At 42.8% G+C, this 19,826-nt stretch overlaps 1 protein-coding gene across 1 annotated transcript in view; it reads left to right on the top strand.

Annotated features, from left to right (window-relative positions):
* LOC142291659 (uncharacterized) overlaps nt 1–19,826 on the top strand; it is a 1,021,181-nt gene that overhangs the window by 346,840 nt on the left and 654,515 nt on the right. Inside the window, exons 53-55 of the mRNA XM_075336344.1 lie at nt 5,514–5,641; nt 11,507–11,677; nt 12,463–12,591. Of these exons, the coding sequence (XP_075192459.1) occupies nt 5,514–5,641; nt 11,507–11,677; nt 12,463–12,591 (428 nt within the window). The remainder of the gene's footprint in view (nt 1–5,513; nt 5,642–11,506; nt 11,678–12,462; nt 12,592–19,826) is intronic.

Below are 19,826 nucleotides of genomic sequence, written 5' to 3'. Positions count from 1 at the left end.
AATAACAATGTAGGGGTGTTTTATATGACAATACAGCACAGATTAGCTTAAACTCAAAAATTTTTGTTATGTCGGACAACCCCTTTAATTGTTTTGACCTCCTAAATTCCAAAAACTTTTTTTAGTTGGCTCTTGTTTCTGATATGAAATAATTTTCCTTTTACTGCTACATATAAGTAATGTATAAAAGTTTTAGTACTTTGAAACATTATTATTTTTCCAAATATAAAGATACAGAATATTTTCTTATGCCAATGTTCTGATATTTATTTAGAGGAAACTTAACAACAATTCAAATAAGTAAACCATATCTAAACACTATTGCGAATTACAAACAGTTACAGAAATTGCACTACATATTGTCTCTTCACATGCAACCACTTGGTAAGATGTGATACACATCTATTGCAGTATGTGAGTGCAGCCTGAAGGGTGCTTTACACGCTGCGACATCGCTAGCGATAGCTAGCGATGTCGTGCGCGATAGCACCCGCCCTCGTCGTTCGTGCGACATTTGGTGATTGCTGCCGTAGCGAACATTATCGCTACGGCAGCGTCACACGCACATACATTTTCAGTGACGTCGCTGTGACCGCCGAACAATACCTCCTTCAAGGGGGAGGTGCGTTCGGCATCATAGCAACGTCACTGCGGCGTCACTAAGCGGCCGCCCAATAGCAGAGGAGGGGTGGAGATGAGAGGCCGGAACATGCCGCCCACCTCCTTCCTTCCTCATTTCCGGTGGACGCAGGTAAGGAGATATTCGTCGTTTCTGCAGCATCACACACACCAGCGGCATGCACCACCAACGATATTATGAAAAGGAGCGACGTGTCAACGATCAACGATTTTTAACGTTTTTGCGATTGTTGATCGTCGCTCCTTGGTGTCACACGCTGCGATGTCGCTAACGGTGCCGGATGTGCGTCACTAATGATGTGACCCCGATGATATATCGTTAGCGATGTCGCAGCGGGTAAAAGCACCCTTAACTCTTGTCCTGATCTCCTATTCTGCAGTCAAAATACAGGTTGTAGGCTTTCCTTTGTGACACAAAAGTGATTTCTCCACATATGTAACAAAAATTATCCACTTTGTCAATGCAAGAACAATGGATATCTGAAAAAACCCTATATAAACATGTCAACATGCTAAGAAATTAAGCTAAGGAATACTAAAACTGTACACTTTACACAGAGAGCATTTCCAAAAGTAGGTGATGCAACTTTAATTTGGATTATGTCATTGGAGCTGAGTTGGCGTTTTTTTGATTGGTCATCCTAAAATGATAGACTACTGAAAGCCCAATAGATTAAGTAGATGATGTAATAGGCCAACTACTAACAATGCAATAATGATGATGAAATAATAAAGCCACAATTGTTCTATAAGTCTGCATGAAAGGTGTTATAAATAATTACAACCTTCTTTGGATCTTAAAAATTAGAGTCAATCAACAAATTTAATCCCTTCCCGACATTGGAAGTCCTGGTACATCCTATATTGCGATACATTCCCGCAAATGGACATACCGGTATGTCCTGGCAATCTTGTGGGCATAGGAGCTGTGTCCACGCGATTGCTACTTAGAGCTCAGCTTACAAGACAGGCGAGATCCAGCTCTTAAGGCCGCTTTACATGCTGCGATATCATTATCGATATTGCTAGCGTGCGTTTCCGCCCCCATCGGTTGTGCGTTACGGGCAAATCGCTGCCCGTGGTGCACAACATCGCCCGGACCCGTCACACTACTTACCTGCCTAGCGACTGCGCTGTGACCGGAGTCACAGCGACGTCACTAAGCGGCCGCCCAATAGAAGCGGAGGGGCGGAGATGAGCGGGACGTAACATCCCGCCTACCTCCTTCCTTCCTCATTGCTGGCGGCCGCAGGTAAGGTGAGGTTCCTCGTTTCTGCGGTGTGACACATAGCGATGTGTGCTGCCGCAGGAATGACGAACAACATCGTACCTGCAGCAGCAACGATAATTGGGAATAGGGGGGCATGTCACCGATTAGCGATTTTGAACGATTTTGCGAGGATTTAAAATCACTCATAGGTGTCACACGCAACGACATCGCTAACGCGGCCGGATGTGCGTCACAAATTCCGTGACCCCAACGAGATCGCTTTAGCAATGTCATAGCGTGTAAAGCGGCCTTTTCAGCTAGGAGCACTGCCTGTACCTCCCCAGGCTGTTTAACTCCCTAAATGCTGCAATCAATAGCAATCAACGCATTTAGTGGGCTGGGAGAGGGAGTGCGCTCTCTTTCTCACCTGATTGGGACCCCTGTGACATAATTGCGAGGACCCAATAATTGCCATGGCAAACTAAGTCCAAATGACAATCTCCGGGTTACCTGGCTACAGTGGCTTATTAGACTATGCCAGGAGCATGGTTTAAGAGGCAATCTGTCAGTGTCACACTGACATGTATTATGTATTGCAGCATAGAGCACAGGATAAAAGTGAATTGATCCAAAATGTTCTGAACCCCAATTACAAATACCCTCCTTCCTTTTGAGCACAACAATGTGCCTAAACCACAGTTAACATCCACATGGTTTGCATTGTTGTAGTGAGGAGAGCCCGCCTGATTTACAGGGTGTGTGACTCCAGAAGCACAAGCTGGGCACAATGTACGGGCACTACAATGTGATTGACATGACAAGGGCTTATTTGCAATTTTTAATTTTGCAACATTCATTGCGTTTGACTCCATGTGTGGCTTCCAGGAATAAAAAAATCGTTACTACAGATGAATTCCCAGAGGGGTGTAATTTTCAAAATGTGGTCACCTGAAAGTGTTTCTGCTGTTCTTGTACTTTGGGGCTCTGCAAATGGAGTCCAGAAACTATTGTAGGAAATTCTGAGCTTCAAAATGTCGCTCCTTCCCTTCTGAGCCCTGTGGTGAGGCTAAACAGCTCTGTGCAGTCCACATAGGAGAAATTATGTAACACATTATGTGGCCTTTTATTACCTATTCCCCTTGTGATTTTTAGGAATCCAAATCTAAAACATAATTTTAGTGGTAAGAATCTAATTATTTTTTCTTCACTGCCCAATAGTATAAAATTTTATGACACAGCTGTGGTGTCAATATCCTCACTGCACCCATAGATTAATTCATTAATGGGTGCAGTTTATAAAATGGGTTCACTTATGGGGGATTTCTGCTGTTCTGGCACCCTAGACTTTGACGGTAAAGAGTGAAGCATGATATTCATTTTCAGTACCACAAAAGTAGTTAAGGGGGCTCTGTCAGCAGATTTCTGCAATGTAACCTGAAGAAAACATGCTGCAATGGTTAAAACAGAGACTTCAGCCCTGCATCTGTTATCTCACAGTCTTTTTTTGTTTACCTGCAATGTTTCCTTAAGCCTGTTATCTTTATCCTCAGTGGGTCTCAGCAGCTCCTGAGCTCTAGTCCAACTCCCCTCCCCCCTCTATGATTAGCAACTTCTGTCTATGGAAATGTACCCTCAAGCCTGTGGTGTGGGTGAGGACATCTCTCCCAGCTCTGCTACATTCAAAATCTAAAATATTTCACTGTGTCAGAATGGCTGCAGCCACTAATCCAAGTGATACATCATTGAACTGAGTGAAGGACTCTTTGCCTACATCATGCTGCTCTCAGATGAGGTAGCAACAACTTGCTGACAGTTTCCCTTTAAGTTCAACTGTTTTAGGGTACCTTCACACTTTAGCGATGCAGCAGCGATCCGACCAGCGATCTGACCTGGTCAGGATCGCTGCTGCATCGCTACATGGTCGCTGGTGAGCTGTCAAACAGTCAGATCTCACCAGCGACCAGTGAACAGCCCCCAGCCAGCAGCGACGTGCAAGCGATGCTGCGCTTGCACGGAGCCGGCGTCTGGAAGCTGCGGACACTGGTAACTAATGTAAACATCGGGTATGGTTACCCGATGTTTACATTAGTTACCAGCGCACACCGCTTAGCTGCGTGTGCAGGGAGCAGGGAGCCGCGCACACTGAGCGCTGGCTCCTTGCTCTCCTAGCTACAGTACACATCGGGTTAATTAACCCGATGTGTAATGCAGCTACATGTGCAGAGAGCCGGAGCCGGCAGCACAGGCAGCGTGAGAGCTGCGGAGGCTGGTAACTAAGGTAAATATCGGGTAACCACCTTGGTTACCCGATGTTTATCTTAGTTACCAGCCTCCGCAGCTGCCAGACGCCGGCTCCTGCTCCCTGCTCGCTTCATTTGTCGCTCTCTCGCTGTCACACACAGCGATCTGTGTGTCACAGCGGGAGAGCGCCTTTGAAGAAAACGAACCAGGGCTGTGTGTAACGAGCAGCGATCTCGCAGCAGGGGCCAGATCGCTGCTCAGTGTCACACACAGCGAGATCGCTAATGAGGTCACTGCTGCGTCACAAAAAGCGTGACTCAGCAGCGATCTCGGCAGCGAGCTCGCTGTGTGTGAAGCACCCCTTAGTCTCTGAACCAATTTTGCTGTAGAACAGTGTAATAGATTCGATCCAACAGCCAGCCTCTGATTGGCTGGCAGTGTGTATAACGATTGTAATACAGAAAGCTTGTGGCTCTCTGTGATGCAATATATTTCAGCTGACTTTGAGTCCCTGGGCCTGATTTCTCACCGGTCCCAGTTGTCGCAATGCCTCTGGTTACCAGTGCCTCGTGGGATGTAGTATGCAGTCTCAGGGTCCGCATGTGACCTGTATGCCATATCTTAGAGACCTCTTGTATAAAGTACATTTTAAAGATTTTTATTTTTATATCACATCAAATATTTTTACTTGCTGCACTGTTGAATAAAGCCTTGTTCTTCACTACAAGGTATACGTTTCCAGAGCAGTGTCTGAGGAATGTCTACTAACACCATTGAGATGACATTTCCTATTATCATATGAGTACAGAAAGCCAATTTAGACAATCCTTTATTTTTCCATTGTTGATAGAAAGGAGCAACTTAATTCAAGAATGAAATGTATTGGATCAGAGTTTTCCCCAGCGCTGTAACTAAAACATGATTTCCATTTATTGAGTAAAATTGGTATGATTGCCATCTCAGACCTCTCACTTGCTGTATTACATTGGTGAACTGGGGCCCTGATAAAGGAGCTTTATTCTGCAATGACAGGAATTGATTTCCAGTTTTCTGTAGAATTACACTATCATTGCTCATGACTCAGGCAATTTAGCCTACATTACAAAACTCGTTGTGGGCTGTACATCATATTGACAGCCTGATCTTTGTGCAGTGCATAGATTTTGATGAGATATTGTTAGGTGCTTTCATAATAAATTATTTTGTGTATGAGAATATCATAGCCCCAGTCAATAAGAAACTGAAAATTGCAACATGCCTCCAGGTAATGGATGACATAGCCATCGTATGTAATTCATTGGCGATCAATCAGAATTTCAATTATTTTAAAGTTTTAGGTAATTTAAATGAATACATTTATTTTAGTATTACTATTATTAGTCTGAGAAGGAACATATATTGTCATTTTTCTCTTATATTTTAGAGCCAAGCTTGCAATTTCTACTACGTCACAAAATGTTTTGCCAATCTGGAAATGAACAAAGTTGGACACAAAGACGTGTTTTCTTTTGTGAAGCAAGTGTACTGATGACATTCTGTAGGATCTCTGAGGTATTGCACATGTATAAATATATATTTATCTAGATATATAGCAAATAGACTTAAAGGGGTTATCTTGGCTGAAGTGAAAAGTATGCAGGTATTTTATATCACTATAGACTACCAAATCCTGTGCAATGTGCACACTATCACGATTTCCCTGTACGCCCCATGCACGTGCACGATCACATGACCACTGGAAGCCAATTGTATGTCCTGTTATGTGCCAACTAGACTTCTACACTTTTCTCAATTCTCTTCTATTGAGGGAAACCAGGTGAGTCTAGTCGTCACTCGTCACGTTACCACTTATTTGTAAATCAGATACCTGTGATCTTCTGACTACCAAATCCTGTGCGATGTGCACACTATCACAATTTCCCTGTACGTCCCATGCACGTGCATGATCACATGACCACTGGAAGCCAATTGCATATGTCCTGTTATGTGCCAACTAGACTTCTATACTTTTCTCAATTATTTTTTATTGAAAGAAACCAGGTGTGTCTAGTTGCCACGTTAGAGCCTCTTTGTAAATCAGATACATGTGATCTTCTGACTGTCCACCCTCACAAGGAATACAAAGCATTGCACATAAAGTGACTGCAGACTCATAATGTCAGCCCAGACAACCCCTCTTAAGGGTACTTCTCACATAGCGAGATCGCTGCTGAGTCACAGGTTTTGTGATGTACCAGTGACCTCATCAGTGATCTCACTGTGTGTGACCCTAAGCAGTGCCCTGGCCCCTGCTGTGAAATCGCTGATCGTTGCACACTGTTCTGGTTAATTATTTTGTTGTCTGGCTCCCGCTGGGCAAAATGCATCGCTGTGTTTGACACTGTGTGACAGGGTCCCAATGACCGCCGAGATCGTTATACATGTCGCTACTGCGACCTCTATTGTTACTGCGTCGTTGGTAAGATCTGACTGTGTGACATCTCACCAGTGACCTCCCAGCTACTTACCAGCAGTCCTGACCAGGTTGTATCGTGGTCGGAATCGCTGGTACGTCATTTAGTGTGACGGTACCCTTAGGCAAAGCTCCAGATAGAATTAAATTACATGCCAGGGACAATAGTCTGGGATTATATGTTCTAGAAAATAAGGTGAATACATAAAAGAGGACTTTGAACAAGTTAAAGCAGATCTGTCACCAGATTTCACTTTGTCAGCAGCATACATTAGCACATAGATCTCTTAGAGTTGATGACACTTATGCATTTATTTTTACATTTTATGTCAGAATGACTGTTTTGTTCTGAAATAAAAATGAGCTAGACTCCTAGAATGCTTATTTCCAGGGAAACTTTACAGTCATTCTGATACATTAGGTCTAAAAGATGTATTTAATAATGTATGCAAGTTTCAAAATGAAAAATAGTGGTAGATCTGCTATAAATATTGGACTCTAATGATGTATAAAAAGGTGGGCCAAATATGTTACCTGTAAAGGACTTTTCTGCTCAGGCGGTATAATAATTACTGTTGTCTTTCTGAAAATACTGTTGTCATATTGTGAACATGTTGAAGACCCACTGACTTTCTGTGACTTGCACCAGAGAGTGCTTTTAGGGTGTTGCAGTGCAGTAGTTGTGGGCAAGAGATTGACTATGGATGTCCCAATACGTTACATGGAAAAGTTGGTCCTGCCTGGGTGTATGGACCTGTGTCATGTGGGCTATGAACTCACGTATGCCTCATGCTGCAACTGATGTTGGTGGGCCAAGACCCGATGAGGACTCACAAAGAGACCAACAGTTCATTTGAAACAACAACTCTTTACTCAACAGTTCATTCTTTACAACAACTTTACACTTCAGATAGCGGAAATATATCTTATAGTACATTACAGTTTTACAAGACACATTCAGACACAGTCCTAGTTCCCACTGGGTTGCTTCAGATCTTTCTGGTCCTGTGCCCAGCATTACAGTACAACTCGTGACAGTCACTTTCCCTTGCAGCAGCTCCACATGTACTCTCCTTACAGGGATGAAGACCAGTGGTCTTATGACCATGGTCATAGTAAAACCTTGTGCTCTCAAATGCTCAGTGAGAATCCACTTGAATAAGCGGATTTCAGCCACACGGCAGTTAGGATTAACTCATTACCTTGACAGCTACAGTGCCTGGCCACTAGAGCCATGCTCTACGGCTCTTATTGTCTAGGGATGTTCCGTTCGAGGATTGGTCTCTCATTTCAATGCTTTTTATACTCCGTATCTCGGTCAACAATCAAAGTTTGCGCTATTTTGTTTCAAGTCTCATTTCTTCCCATTACTGGCACAAGCCACCCACTGTATTTAACCTTTACGACCTACAGACTATACATCTGTAACTGCCACTCACTAGATCTTCACTCCCTAAACTCTTTTGTAATGAACAAATTCTTACACTATCAACTAACTCCTCCCATTGTGGGCTAGTCCCAACACTTAAGTGCTGCTTACCCTATGGTATGGTCTGGTAACTTCCCACACAAGTGCTAAGCCCTATTTCACATTACATATCATCAACACTACATAGTACAGGTTGCACCATACATTACACAGGATCACATTGCAATACTCATACAATATTACAACTGGCATATTATCATCACAGTTCACAGAACATATTATACGCAAGATATTCTTCACATTACACTACACAATGTGACTGCTGTCTTCTGGGGCAGGAACACGACAGCAATAGTCCTTCACTCTTAAAACCCCATCACACACAGTGATAAATCTTTGGCAGATCTGTGGTTGCAGTGAAATCATGGACATATTGTTCCATTTGTACACAGCCACAAACCTGGCACTGATTGTCCACAATTTCACTGCAACCACAGATCTGCAGCAGATTTATCTCTGTGTCTGACAGGGCCTTTACACATACGCAAAAGTGTAGTCTGCCCTAATTGACATCAATTTGGAACGTACTGTTACAGAACTGAATATATGTCATTTACACTTCAGATATGTTTCCAGATTTGAGGCATGTGTGAATTGTGAGTGTCACCATTGAGGTAGTGTTGTACTTCTGCACTTCAAAGCAATGTATAAATGTAGAATATATACTGTGTGAAGTGTTTGGCAATTTTTTTTAACATCAATTTACTCCATACAAGGTAATATAAGAAAAATCCTGGGGCAGTACCATTATTATACTGAGAATTTCTCTTCCATATTAGCATGCAGTCTTTGTTCTTCCCTGCACAGATGGTTCATTTAGCTGCCAATTAATGTAATCCTCATAAATGTGAGAAATATTATTCCACAAATGACATAAGATTTCCTACTATATCTTCAAAGGCCAAAAGCAACAATTCATATTCAGACAACCTGAATATTACTTCCATCTTTTACTATAAAGCCTTATTTCTCTTGGATAAAGTGCAGTAATCAATATTATTCATGGCTTTAAGTAAGAAGAGTGCACTGTATTTGATATGGATAATGGCTGAAAAATTCCTAAATATTTTACATAATACGGTAAAATGTGTTGCAGAAACATGATATTTATTATTAATGTGTAGAAACCATTGCCAGGCTTTTATGATGCTCTTGGGGAGCAATCAAGAACTCATAGCCTTAAAAGTCCATTCACAAAGGGCTGTTCTTCGAAACGTAATGTTGATGAAATCTAATAGGGTTTCAAAATAATTTACATTCAGTTACACCACTAATACTTAAAGCACAATTCTACTACAGAAGAGCGCTTCACACAGGAAATTAACTGCAATACATTAAAAACAGTATATAAAATGTAAGAAGGGACTGGATGCCTTTCTCGAAAAATATAGGCACAATAGATTCTGAGTTAGTCTGATTTTCGTATGTGGAGTTGGGAAGGAATTTTTCCCCTAATATGGAGCTTACTGTCTGCCCCATAGGGTTTTTGCCTTCCTCAGGACCAACATATTAGGCTATAGGTTAAACTTGATTGACTAAAGTCTACCTTCAATCTTAAAACTATGAAACTATAAACCATATATTCCATTTAAACATAATTTTACGTACTGTAACAATCTAACCTTGAATAACTACTGTAGACTTGCAAGGGATTTTGAAGGAATAGTTACAGCAGAGCTAAGTTTGCCATAAGAATACTAAAGCTGAGTAACAGACAAGAACAACAGAGATGAATTTGTAGAGATGAAAGGGATGATTAATCAGTGATTTAACAATGCAAAGTTTTGCACAACAAGCAGTATTCTGGCTTTAGGCATTTTTACCCAAACATCACCGGTGTTTTTTTAAAAAAAATGGGCAGAACCTATCTGGAAGGGCAAGGTCAATGGCTGCTTGACAAATTCATTATGAAAAAGCAGTGTTATTTATAACAGAGATCTTTCCAACTCATAACTGGACAAGTTTTCTTATTCTAATATCACCAAGTAAATGGATGTATGTATAGAAGAAGAGCTTGTAAAATATAGAAATGTATTTGGTATACATTAAAACGATTTACAATTAGAAACCCTAAGCATAGAGAGGGAAACTATATACTCTTCACTGAAGTCCCCTATAAATTCCCTAAAAAGAGATGCCCTTCCTAACCGTAGAGGTTAGCATTTTAGAGACGCTTGTGGTGTCCCTGCTCAATGAAAAACTGTGTAAATGGATGATGTAGTATATATAGAAAAGGAGCTGGGAAAGAGGAGGGAAAGTCTCCATTGAGTGGGGGTGCCTTTCGACTCTATGATGCCAATCTCTGACGTTTTTAAAGAAATTTATAGGGGACTTCAGTGACGGTTATATAGTTTCCAGATTCCTCCCTATGCTTAGGATTTTTAATTTTAAACCGTTTTAATGCATATCAAATACATTTCTATATTTTATAAGTAGTATTATTTTTTTCTCTGAGCTCTGTCACGGCCAGGGATAGAACCTATACCGGCCATAAAGGACAACACAAATGGAAGGGGAAAGGAATGACCTATAGCTAGGAAATGGGTGAAGTGGTGACCCCTGACTATGACCTGCAGCTGACCCCCACAGTCCTAACAGACCCTATACCCTGTCGCCGAGCTGGAATACTTGGGGCCCTATTTCACCCTAGCAAATGGGCCCTAAGTAAGGATGGAAGATATGAGCTCTTCGTCAACACCACTTTAACTAAAGGAGGACACAAGGGAGTAACAATACAAGGGAAACACAACAGCTATCACCAGAACCCTGGCGGATGGCAAAGACAAACACTTATCTGAGCTCCAGCAACCACAGGAGTCTGGAGCAACAGAACAACAGGACTTCTTCACTGCTCAGTCAGGAACAAAATATAATCTGCAACCAAATGTCGGCCTTGTGTGAGCCACATGCAGTGTTTGATTGGCTCGCACTGGAGGTAACAACAGCATGATCAGATGTAATGTGTACCAACCCCCCCAAAAAATATAGAAAACCCACCCGTCATCTTTTTATTGCTGACTACATGAGGTCGGAGACTCAAAGTACCCAATCAGTGACTTCAGTTGGGATTCAGGTCAAGTCCAGTTCCCAAACCGAACTTCATCTAAAGTTTGGCTGAACCCACCGAATTGAACTTCAGCAAGTTTGCTCATCACTAGTCATATGTGCTCAGTCACTCTTGGACAACCAGTTCTCTGTGTAGTGATCCTATGTCCACTGCACAGTAAATCATGAGAATAGAACACCGTTGATTGTGACTGCAGTGTAGAAGTCACAATCACTAAATTATTTTTTTTACATTTTTTATTATGGTTCACTGATACCTTGTTGTAGTGTAGGAGCATGGACTGCAGATGATTGTTTTTTCAATCTCTTATGTATTTAGTGTGATAGATTTTATTGCCTTTATTATATGTGATTATTCAGCATTTTTCAGATTTGAGTCTAATGTTTTAATCTGTTTTTTGCTTCACAGGCTTTGGAAAAGCATGTTCCTGATATGATGGCTGAAGATATCAAAAAGTATTTTATATTCTCTTGTATATGGTCTTTTGGAGGATGGTTGGACTGTAATGAAAGAACTTTATTTAGCAACTGGTGGAGACGAATATTCAGAAGCCATACAACTTTTCCTACAGAAGGAGAAGTAATTATATCTTATAACATTATCATATATATTAGTTTGATGTTCAATTAAATCATTTTTAGAAATTAATGTCCAGGAAGCAGAAATCTACGGCAGACACCCGTAGATTTCTACAGTCCTGGACCCGTAGAAGCACAAGGACGTGCGAAACGGCCGTCGTCCATCAGGAGGCCTGCACTCTGCTCTCTCCCCGCTACTTTTAACTGCACATGATGATGAAATAAAGCACTTTGGAAAATTGGATGGTGTCTGCCGTAGATTTATGCTTCCTGGACATTGGTTTGGATTTATTTTTCCCTGCCTACGTGCACCCATGACCATTGTTTCCATAAGGAGAACTGAAGCTGACCTATAAATCCGGCTATAAGGAATTGCACGGTTTGGTGCAGAAACTGCCTCTGCATAGTATACTCATTTTTAGAAATTATTATAAGCTATTGTGTAATCAAGTGGTTTCCTATACTATTTATATGATTGTCACTTTATATATGTGACATACATGACAATTTTTATCTATGATGTACACTTAAAAGTGATTGCCTGCACTTATATGTATATGTGCATTGAAGGCTGAATGCATTGTAAGAGTTAATGGGCCAGACGTGCATCATCTTCTAGAAGAGACAATGCAACTTGGCACTGGTTTTCTTTTGGCAAGGAGTGATCATGTTGAAATGATGTGCCTGCGAATAAGTGTCAAGACCTGTCATCACTACTCAGCAGTATAAATATTTAATCCCAATCGAACGTTTGTTGCTGACAATCTGTATTCATTTTTGCTGCAGGTCTGGGACTATCACATTGACACTGATACGAGACATTTTGTCAGATGGCATGACACACTTTCCTCTTACTCCGTTAGTCACGGGCAAAGTGTGGCCTCCGAGGCGTTTGTTCACACAGTGCAGAGTGAGGTACAAATGTGCAATGTTTACTTCTTATTCTGTGATTAAAAGGAACATACTAATCACTGGTTTATTAACAGGCTCAGCTTTTACCTAACATTCTTATGGTATGCTTTAAACTAACAGTTTTTAGGTTTTTAAATAAAAGGATGAATTAGTGGATACATTTACTGTAATAGACCTTAAAACCCAGTGGTGAGATTCAGCAGAACTAAGGGGCACTTTGCACACTACGACATCGCAAGCCGATGCTTGCGATGCTGAGCGCGATAGTCCCCGCCCCCATCGCAGCTGCGATATCTTGTGATTGCTGGCGTAGCGAACATTATCGCTACGGCAGCTTCACATGCACTCACCTGCCCTGCGACGTCGCTCTGGCTGGCGACCCATCTCCTTATTAAGGGGGCGGGTCGTGCGGCATCATAGCGACGTCACACGGCAGGCGGCCAATAGAAGCGGAGGGGCGGAGATGAGTGGAACGTAAACATCCCGCCCACCTCCTTCCTTCCGCATAGCCGGCGTGAGCCGCAGGACGCAGGTAGGTGATGTTCCTGAGTCCTGCGGCTTCACACACAGCGATGTGTGATGCCGCTGGAACGAGGAACAACATCGTAACGTCGGTCATTTCCAAATTATGGAAATGACCGACGCTACACCGATGATACGATTATGATGCTTTTGCGCTCGCTAATAGTATCAAAAAGGCTTTACACACTACGATATCGCCTGTGACGCCGGATGTGTGTCACTTTCAATTTGACCCCACCGACATCGCACTTGCGATGTCGTAGTGTGCAAAGTGCCCCTAATGCAAAGATGTAGCCAGGTTCTCTGATTTTTCAACAACAAGTTTATTCTATTAAAAGAAAACTTTTTTTCATATTAAAGTGATTGTGCGGTGGAATTTTATGTGATATACCAACATTAAGTAGCAAGTATTTGTGAAGTGTAAAGGAAATGATACATGGTTTTCTACATATTTTAAAAATGTAAATCTGAAAATTGTGACGTGTGTTTGTATTAAACCTCCGAGTAAATACTTTGTAAGACCACCTTTTGCTGCAGTTACCGCTGCAAGTCTTTGGTTGTATATCTCTGCTACCTTTGCATATCGAGAGGCTGAAATTTTTGCCCATTCTTTTTTGCAAACTAGCTCTATCTCCGAAAGATTGGATGGAGAGCGTCTGTGACCAGCAATTTTCAAGTCTTACCACAGACGCAGGGTTTGCTGACATTAGCATATAAATCTGCCAAGTGCTATGCAAGAAAAAATCAAATTACACATTGACCAATGTTATTCAGTGCTAATCTGAACATTTTTCCTCAGATGGTTTTGGTGTGCCGAAAAAATTCGCAGCATGCTGCGAGTGGCCACATGTCAGATGTTAATAAGCGCGAGAAAAAAATTGGACAGCACACGGCCCATGCGTGTGGCATCTGATTTTTAGGGAAAGACTATTCTCCTTATGGAGACCTGACAAACCAGTCTGGCTGTCAGTAAGGTGACTTATAGCTGCAATGCTCTCTGGGAATTATTCTAATTGTCCCTCCAGAGAGGAAGGAGACAAACTCTAGCGCCACCTATTGGAGGTAGCAATCCTAAAAGTCATAAATCATAAGTGGCTTTTTAAACAAGCCTTTTCATAAGACTTAGTGGTACTTTACACGTTGTGACATCGCTACCGATATATCGTTGGGGTCACGGTTGTTGTGACGCACATCCGGCGCCGGTAGCGACAACGCAATATGTAAACCCTAGGAGCGACGATGAACGAGTGCAAAACAGTCAAAAATAGCTGATCTGTGTCACGTCATTCATTTTCATAATATCGTTCCAGCTGCAGATACGATGTTGTTTGTCGTTCCTGCAGCACCACACATCGCTGTGTGTGAAGCCGCAGGAACAACAAACATCTCCTTACCTGCGTCCACCGGCAATGCGGAAGGAAGAAGGGGGGCGGGATGTTATGTCCCGCTCATCTCCGCCCCTCCTCTTCTATTGGCCAGCCATTTAGTGACGTCACGGTGATGTCGCGGTAATGCCAAATGCACCTCCCCCTTGAAGGAGGGATTGTTCGGCGGTCACAGCGACGTCGCCAACAAGGTATGTGCGTGTGAAGCTGCCATAGCGATAATGTTCGCTACGGCTGCGATCACCAGATATCGCATGTGCGACGGGGGCGGGTGCTATCGTGCTCGACATCGCTAGCCGATGCTAGCGATGTCGCAACGTGTAAAGTACCTCTTAGGATTTATTGCAAGATCAGAATCCCAATTTGCAGATTGGGATTCTGATCTGGCAATAAATCCTAAGTCTTATGAAAAGGCTTGTTTAAAAAGCCACTTATAACTTTTAGGATTGCTACTTCCAATAGGTGGCGCTAGAGTTTGTCTTATTCTCTCTGGAGAGACAATTTTATCTGATTTTTATGCACAGATTAAACAAAACATATATCTAAAACTATAGGCCATCAGCTGCCCCAAAAGTGGTGCATCACATTGGATGTTGCAATTCTTGCACTTCTCCTCGTCTCCTCCCAATTTGCTTGCTGCAGTCGAAATCAATGTATTGGTTTTTCGAGTTGATGTCAGCTATTTAGTGTCAGCTGGCATCAATCCCTCTGACCAATGTTATTCAATAAGTCAGTGCAAATCTGCACATTTTTCCTCAGCTGGTTTCAGTCTGTGGAAAAAAATCATAGCATGCTGAGAGTGGTGACATATATTGGACAAGACTTGTCAATGCGTGTCATTGAGTGTGAGAAAAATATCGGACAGCACACAGACCATGCATGTGGCATTTGATTCTTATGCACAGAACTCAAAGGGAAAAAATATATATGGAAAGCTATAGATAGATGACAAAGATATTCGATAGATAGCTATCCTGCAGCTACTGTATATAATGTCACAACCCCCCTAAATATTATAAACTTGCACCCTTTAATGCTTTTCATGTGGCATTTACGAGTGTTTAGCTTAGCTAACCTAATAAATAAATAATTAAAAGAAACCATAGCAGCCCACTATTTTTGATAACCAGCAAAGGTATTGTTTGATGTCAACTTTTCCACTGTGGCTCTTGCAGTATGTTAAGGGATGTTATCCTGCTGGAAGGGGAATCTATGTCCAAATTTCAAGTCTTTTGCAGTCTCTAAGGCACGCAACACACATCCGTGCGTCCGGTACGTGTTTGGTACGTTTTTGCATGTACCGGAGACACGGAGACACGGAGACCCATGTTATTCTATGGGTGATGGCACACACGCGTAAAATCACACGGAACGTGTGTCCGTGTGGTAAGTACGTGTGTGCGGTTTTCTACACGGACGACATATCCATTTTTGGCCGGCAGCACGCAGGCACGGACCCGCTATAGTCTATGGCTCCATGCCTGCATGTATGTATGCCGTGTTCAGCACATTTCGTCCGTGTGCATTTTTAAACGAGCGATCTATTTTTATTTTTTTTAATTAAAGTCAGTATACTTACCTTTTTTTTTGCTGTTCTCAGTCATACTTACATTGGCGCTCTGTCTTTTTCTTTCCCCGGCTCATACTTAACAATCCCCGATCAGCAGCACAGCGAGGAACAGCTGTGCCGAAAATACGCGGCTTCAATTCATTTGAAAATGCCGGCCGCTCATTAATCAATCTCATATTTCCTGCTTCCCCCGCCCACCAGCGCCTATGATTGGTTGCAGTGACGCCCCCACATTGAGTGACAGCTGTCTCACTGCACCCAATCACAGCCGCCGGTGGGTGGGTCTATACTGTGCAGTGAAATAAATAAATAATTAATTTAAAAAAAACGGCATGCGGCCACCCCCAGTTTTGATACCAGCCAAGATAAAGCCATACGGCTGAAGCCTGGTATTCTCAGGATGGGGAGCCCCACGTTATGGGGAGCCCCCCAGCCTAAAAATGTCAGCCAGCAGCCGCCCGGAATTGCCGCATACAATAGATGCGACAGTTCTGGGACTCTACCCGGCTCTTCCTGATTTGCCCTGGTGCGTTGGTAATCGGGGTAATAAGGAGTTATTGGCAGCCCATAGCTGCCAATAAGTCCTAGATTAATCATTGCAGGCGTCTATGAGACACCCCCAATGATTAACCTGCAAGTTAAAGTTAATAAACACACACAGTGAAAAAATCCTTTATTTGAAATAAAAAACAATAACAAATACCCTCGTTCACCAATTTATTAAGCCCCAAATACCCATCCATGTCCGGCGTAATCCACGGAGGTCCAGTGTCGCTTCCAGCTCTGCTACATGAAGGTGACAGGAGCTGCAGAAGAACCCCGCCGCTCCTGACAGCTCCACGCAGCAACCGAGGTGAGTAGCGTGATCAGATGAGCTGTCATTCAGGTTACTCGCGGCCACCGCTGGATCCTCCACCTGTGACAGCAAGTCGCCCGAGTGACAGCGATGAAGTCACAGGTGAGTTGTGGTCTTGGGTGGAGAATCCAGCTAGCCGCGGGTAACCTGAGTGATGGCAGCGCTAATCGCGCTGCTCACTTCAGTCACTCAGGGGATTAGCGGTCACCGGTGAGTCCTTCATGGGTGACCGCTAATAAGTACGTGACACCCAGTCAGAGCTGCGGGATGACAATGAAGTCGGGTGAAGTTCATCCGACTTCATTCTGATTGTGCAACTCTGTCTGCTGTCTGCCGACATGTATCAACGACATTTTGCCACACACACGAACATTATACACGGACATTTCACGTACACATACACCGACATTCCACACGCACACACGGACATTCCACACGCACACACGAATAGCATGCGCCATCACACAGATGTCATACGTACCGGAGAAACGCCCCAAAAAAAACGGAACACGGGCCCGAAAAACGGACCGTGTTACACGTACGTTTTTATGCGGAAGTGTGTTTTTGGCCTAACAGGTTTTCCTCCAGGAATGTCTTGTATATAGCTCCACCCATTTTCCTTACAACTGTGACCAGCTTCTCGGTCCCTGCTGAAGAAAAACATCCCAACATGTTGCTGCCACCACCATGTTTTACGATTGATATGGTATTTTCATTGTTATGTACAGTGTTAGTTTTCTACCACACATAACGTTTTGCATTTAACCGAAAAAAAATCTACTTTGGTCTCATTTGACCAGAGCACCTTCTTCCACATGCTAACTGTGTCACCTACATGGCTTTTTGCAAACTGCAAACTGGACTTCTTAAGTCTTTCTTCCTGCAACTCTTCCATAAAAGCCAGATTTGTGGAGTTTACGAAGAACAGTTGTCCTCTGAACAGATTCTCCCACCTGAGTTGCACACCTATGTAGCCCGTCCAGCCAGACCATGGATGGGCTTCTAGGCTGCTTCTGTAATTAGTGCTCTACTTGCTTGGGATGTCAGTTTAGGTGGATTGCCAAGTCTCTGTAGGTTTGCAGTTGTGCAATACTCCTTTCATTTTTGGATGATGAATTGAAGAACAGTGTTCCATGAGATGTTCAGTGCTAGGGCATTTTCTTTATAACCTAACCCTGCTTTACTCTTCTCTAAAGCCTTATGCCTGACCTGTCTGGAGTGTTCCTTGGTTTTCATGATACTGTTTGATCGCTAATGTTCTTAAACAAACCTCTGAGGTCTTCACAGAACAGCTGTGGTTATACAGTGGAACCTTGGTTAACGAGAACAATCCGTTCTGGGAGTGTGCTTGTTAACCAAGTTACTCGTTCAGCAAAGCAAGATTTCCCATAGGAAATCATTGCAATGCAGACAATTCGTTTCACAACTTGTTAAATGTCCCATCCTGGTGCCCTATTGTGCCATTCCACACATGCACAAACACGCACAAACACACACGCACAAACACAGATTATGCTCACCTTACCTTCCGTTCCCTCGTCAGTCTCCTGGAACTTGTAGTTCACCTGTACAAGACATGTATCGGGTAACCAAGGAGACCAATGCCAGACCTTCCGCACTCAGCGCGCTGACGTCAAAGGCAGGAGCCGCTTGCCTCTGATTGTCCAGCACTCTGCCTTTGAGTAGTGCCTGACAGGGGAAGTTCCTCCCTCGTCGCGATGGTTACCGGATACACATCCTGTGGAGGGAGGACCTTCCCCTGTCAGCCACTACTCAAAGGCAGAGCGCTGGCCAATCAGAGGCAAGCGGCTCCTGCCTTTGACGTCAGCGTGCTGGGAGCTGAAGGTCCGGCAGCGGTCACCTTGGTTACCCGATAAGCCGATACATGCAACTTTCAGGAAGCCGGCGAGGGAACGGAAGGTAAGGTGAGCATAATATGTGTGTGTGCGTGCGTTCGTGTGTGTTTGTTTGTGTGTGTTTATGTGGACTGCAAGAGCGGGTTAGAGTGCGGTGGATGTACGGAACCGGAAGTGTGTGCGGTGAGTATTTTGCTCGTACAGCAAGGCTTTCTCATAAACCGAGTTACAAATTTACAGAAACCCTTGCTCGTTAGGCGAAATACTCGCTAACTGGGTTACTCGTTAAGCGAGGTTCCACTGTACTGAGAATACATTACACACAGGTGGACTCAATTTACTAATTAGGTGTCTTCTGGAGGCAATTGGTCACTCAGGATTTTATTTAGAGGTATCATACTACTGGAAGGTGAATACAAGTGCAAGTCACAATTTTCAGATCTATATTTTTAAAATATTTAGAAAATCATATAGCATTTCTTTTACACTTTACAAATACGCACTACTTTGTGTTGGTATATCACATAAAATCCCAATGAAATACATTTAAGTTTTTGGGTGTAACGTGAAAAACTGTAGAAAAGTTCATGGGGGGATGAATACTTTTTCCAGGCACTGTATATAGATATGTCTATCTATGTATATTTTTTATCTATCTATCTATCTATCTATCTATCTATCTATATTTTTATATACAGTACTGACCAAAAGTTTGGGCACACCTTCTCATTCAAAGAGTTTTCTTTATTTTCATGACTCTAAAAATTGTAGATTCACATTGAAGGCATCAAAACTATGAATTAAAACATGTGGAATAAAATACTTAACAAAAAATTGTGAAACAACTGAAAATATGTCTTATATTCTAGGTTCTTCAAAGTAGCCACATTTTGCTGTGATTACTACTTTCCACACTCTTGGCCGTCTCTTGATGAGCTTCAAGAGGTAATCACCGGAAATGGTTTTCCAACAGTCTTGAAGGAGTTCCCAGAGATGCTTAGCACTTGTTGGCCCTTTTGCCTTCACTCTGCGGTCCAGCTCACCCCAAA

Source organism: Anomaloglossus baeobatrachus, chromosome 2 (genome assembly GCF_048569485.1).
Source record: "Anomaloglossus baeobatrachus isolate aAnoBae1 chromosome 2, aAnoBae1.hap1, whole genome shotgun sequence".
Classification (NCBI taxonomy): Eukaryota; Metazoa; Chordata; class Amphibia; order Anura; family Aromobatidae; genus Anomaloglossus; species Anomaloglossus baeobatrachus.
The sequence above is the reverse complement of the archived record's forward strand: the minus strand, read 5'-3'. Positions and strand labels throughout refer to the sequence as shown.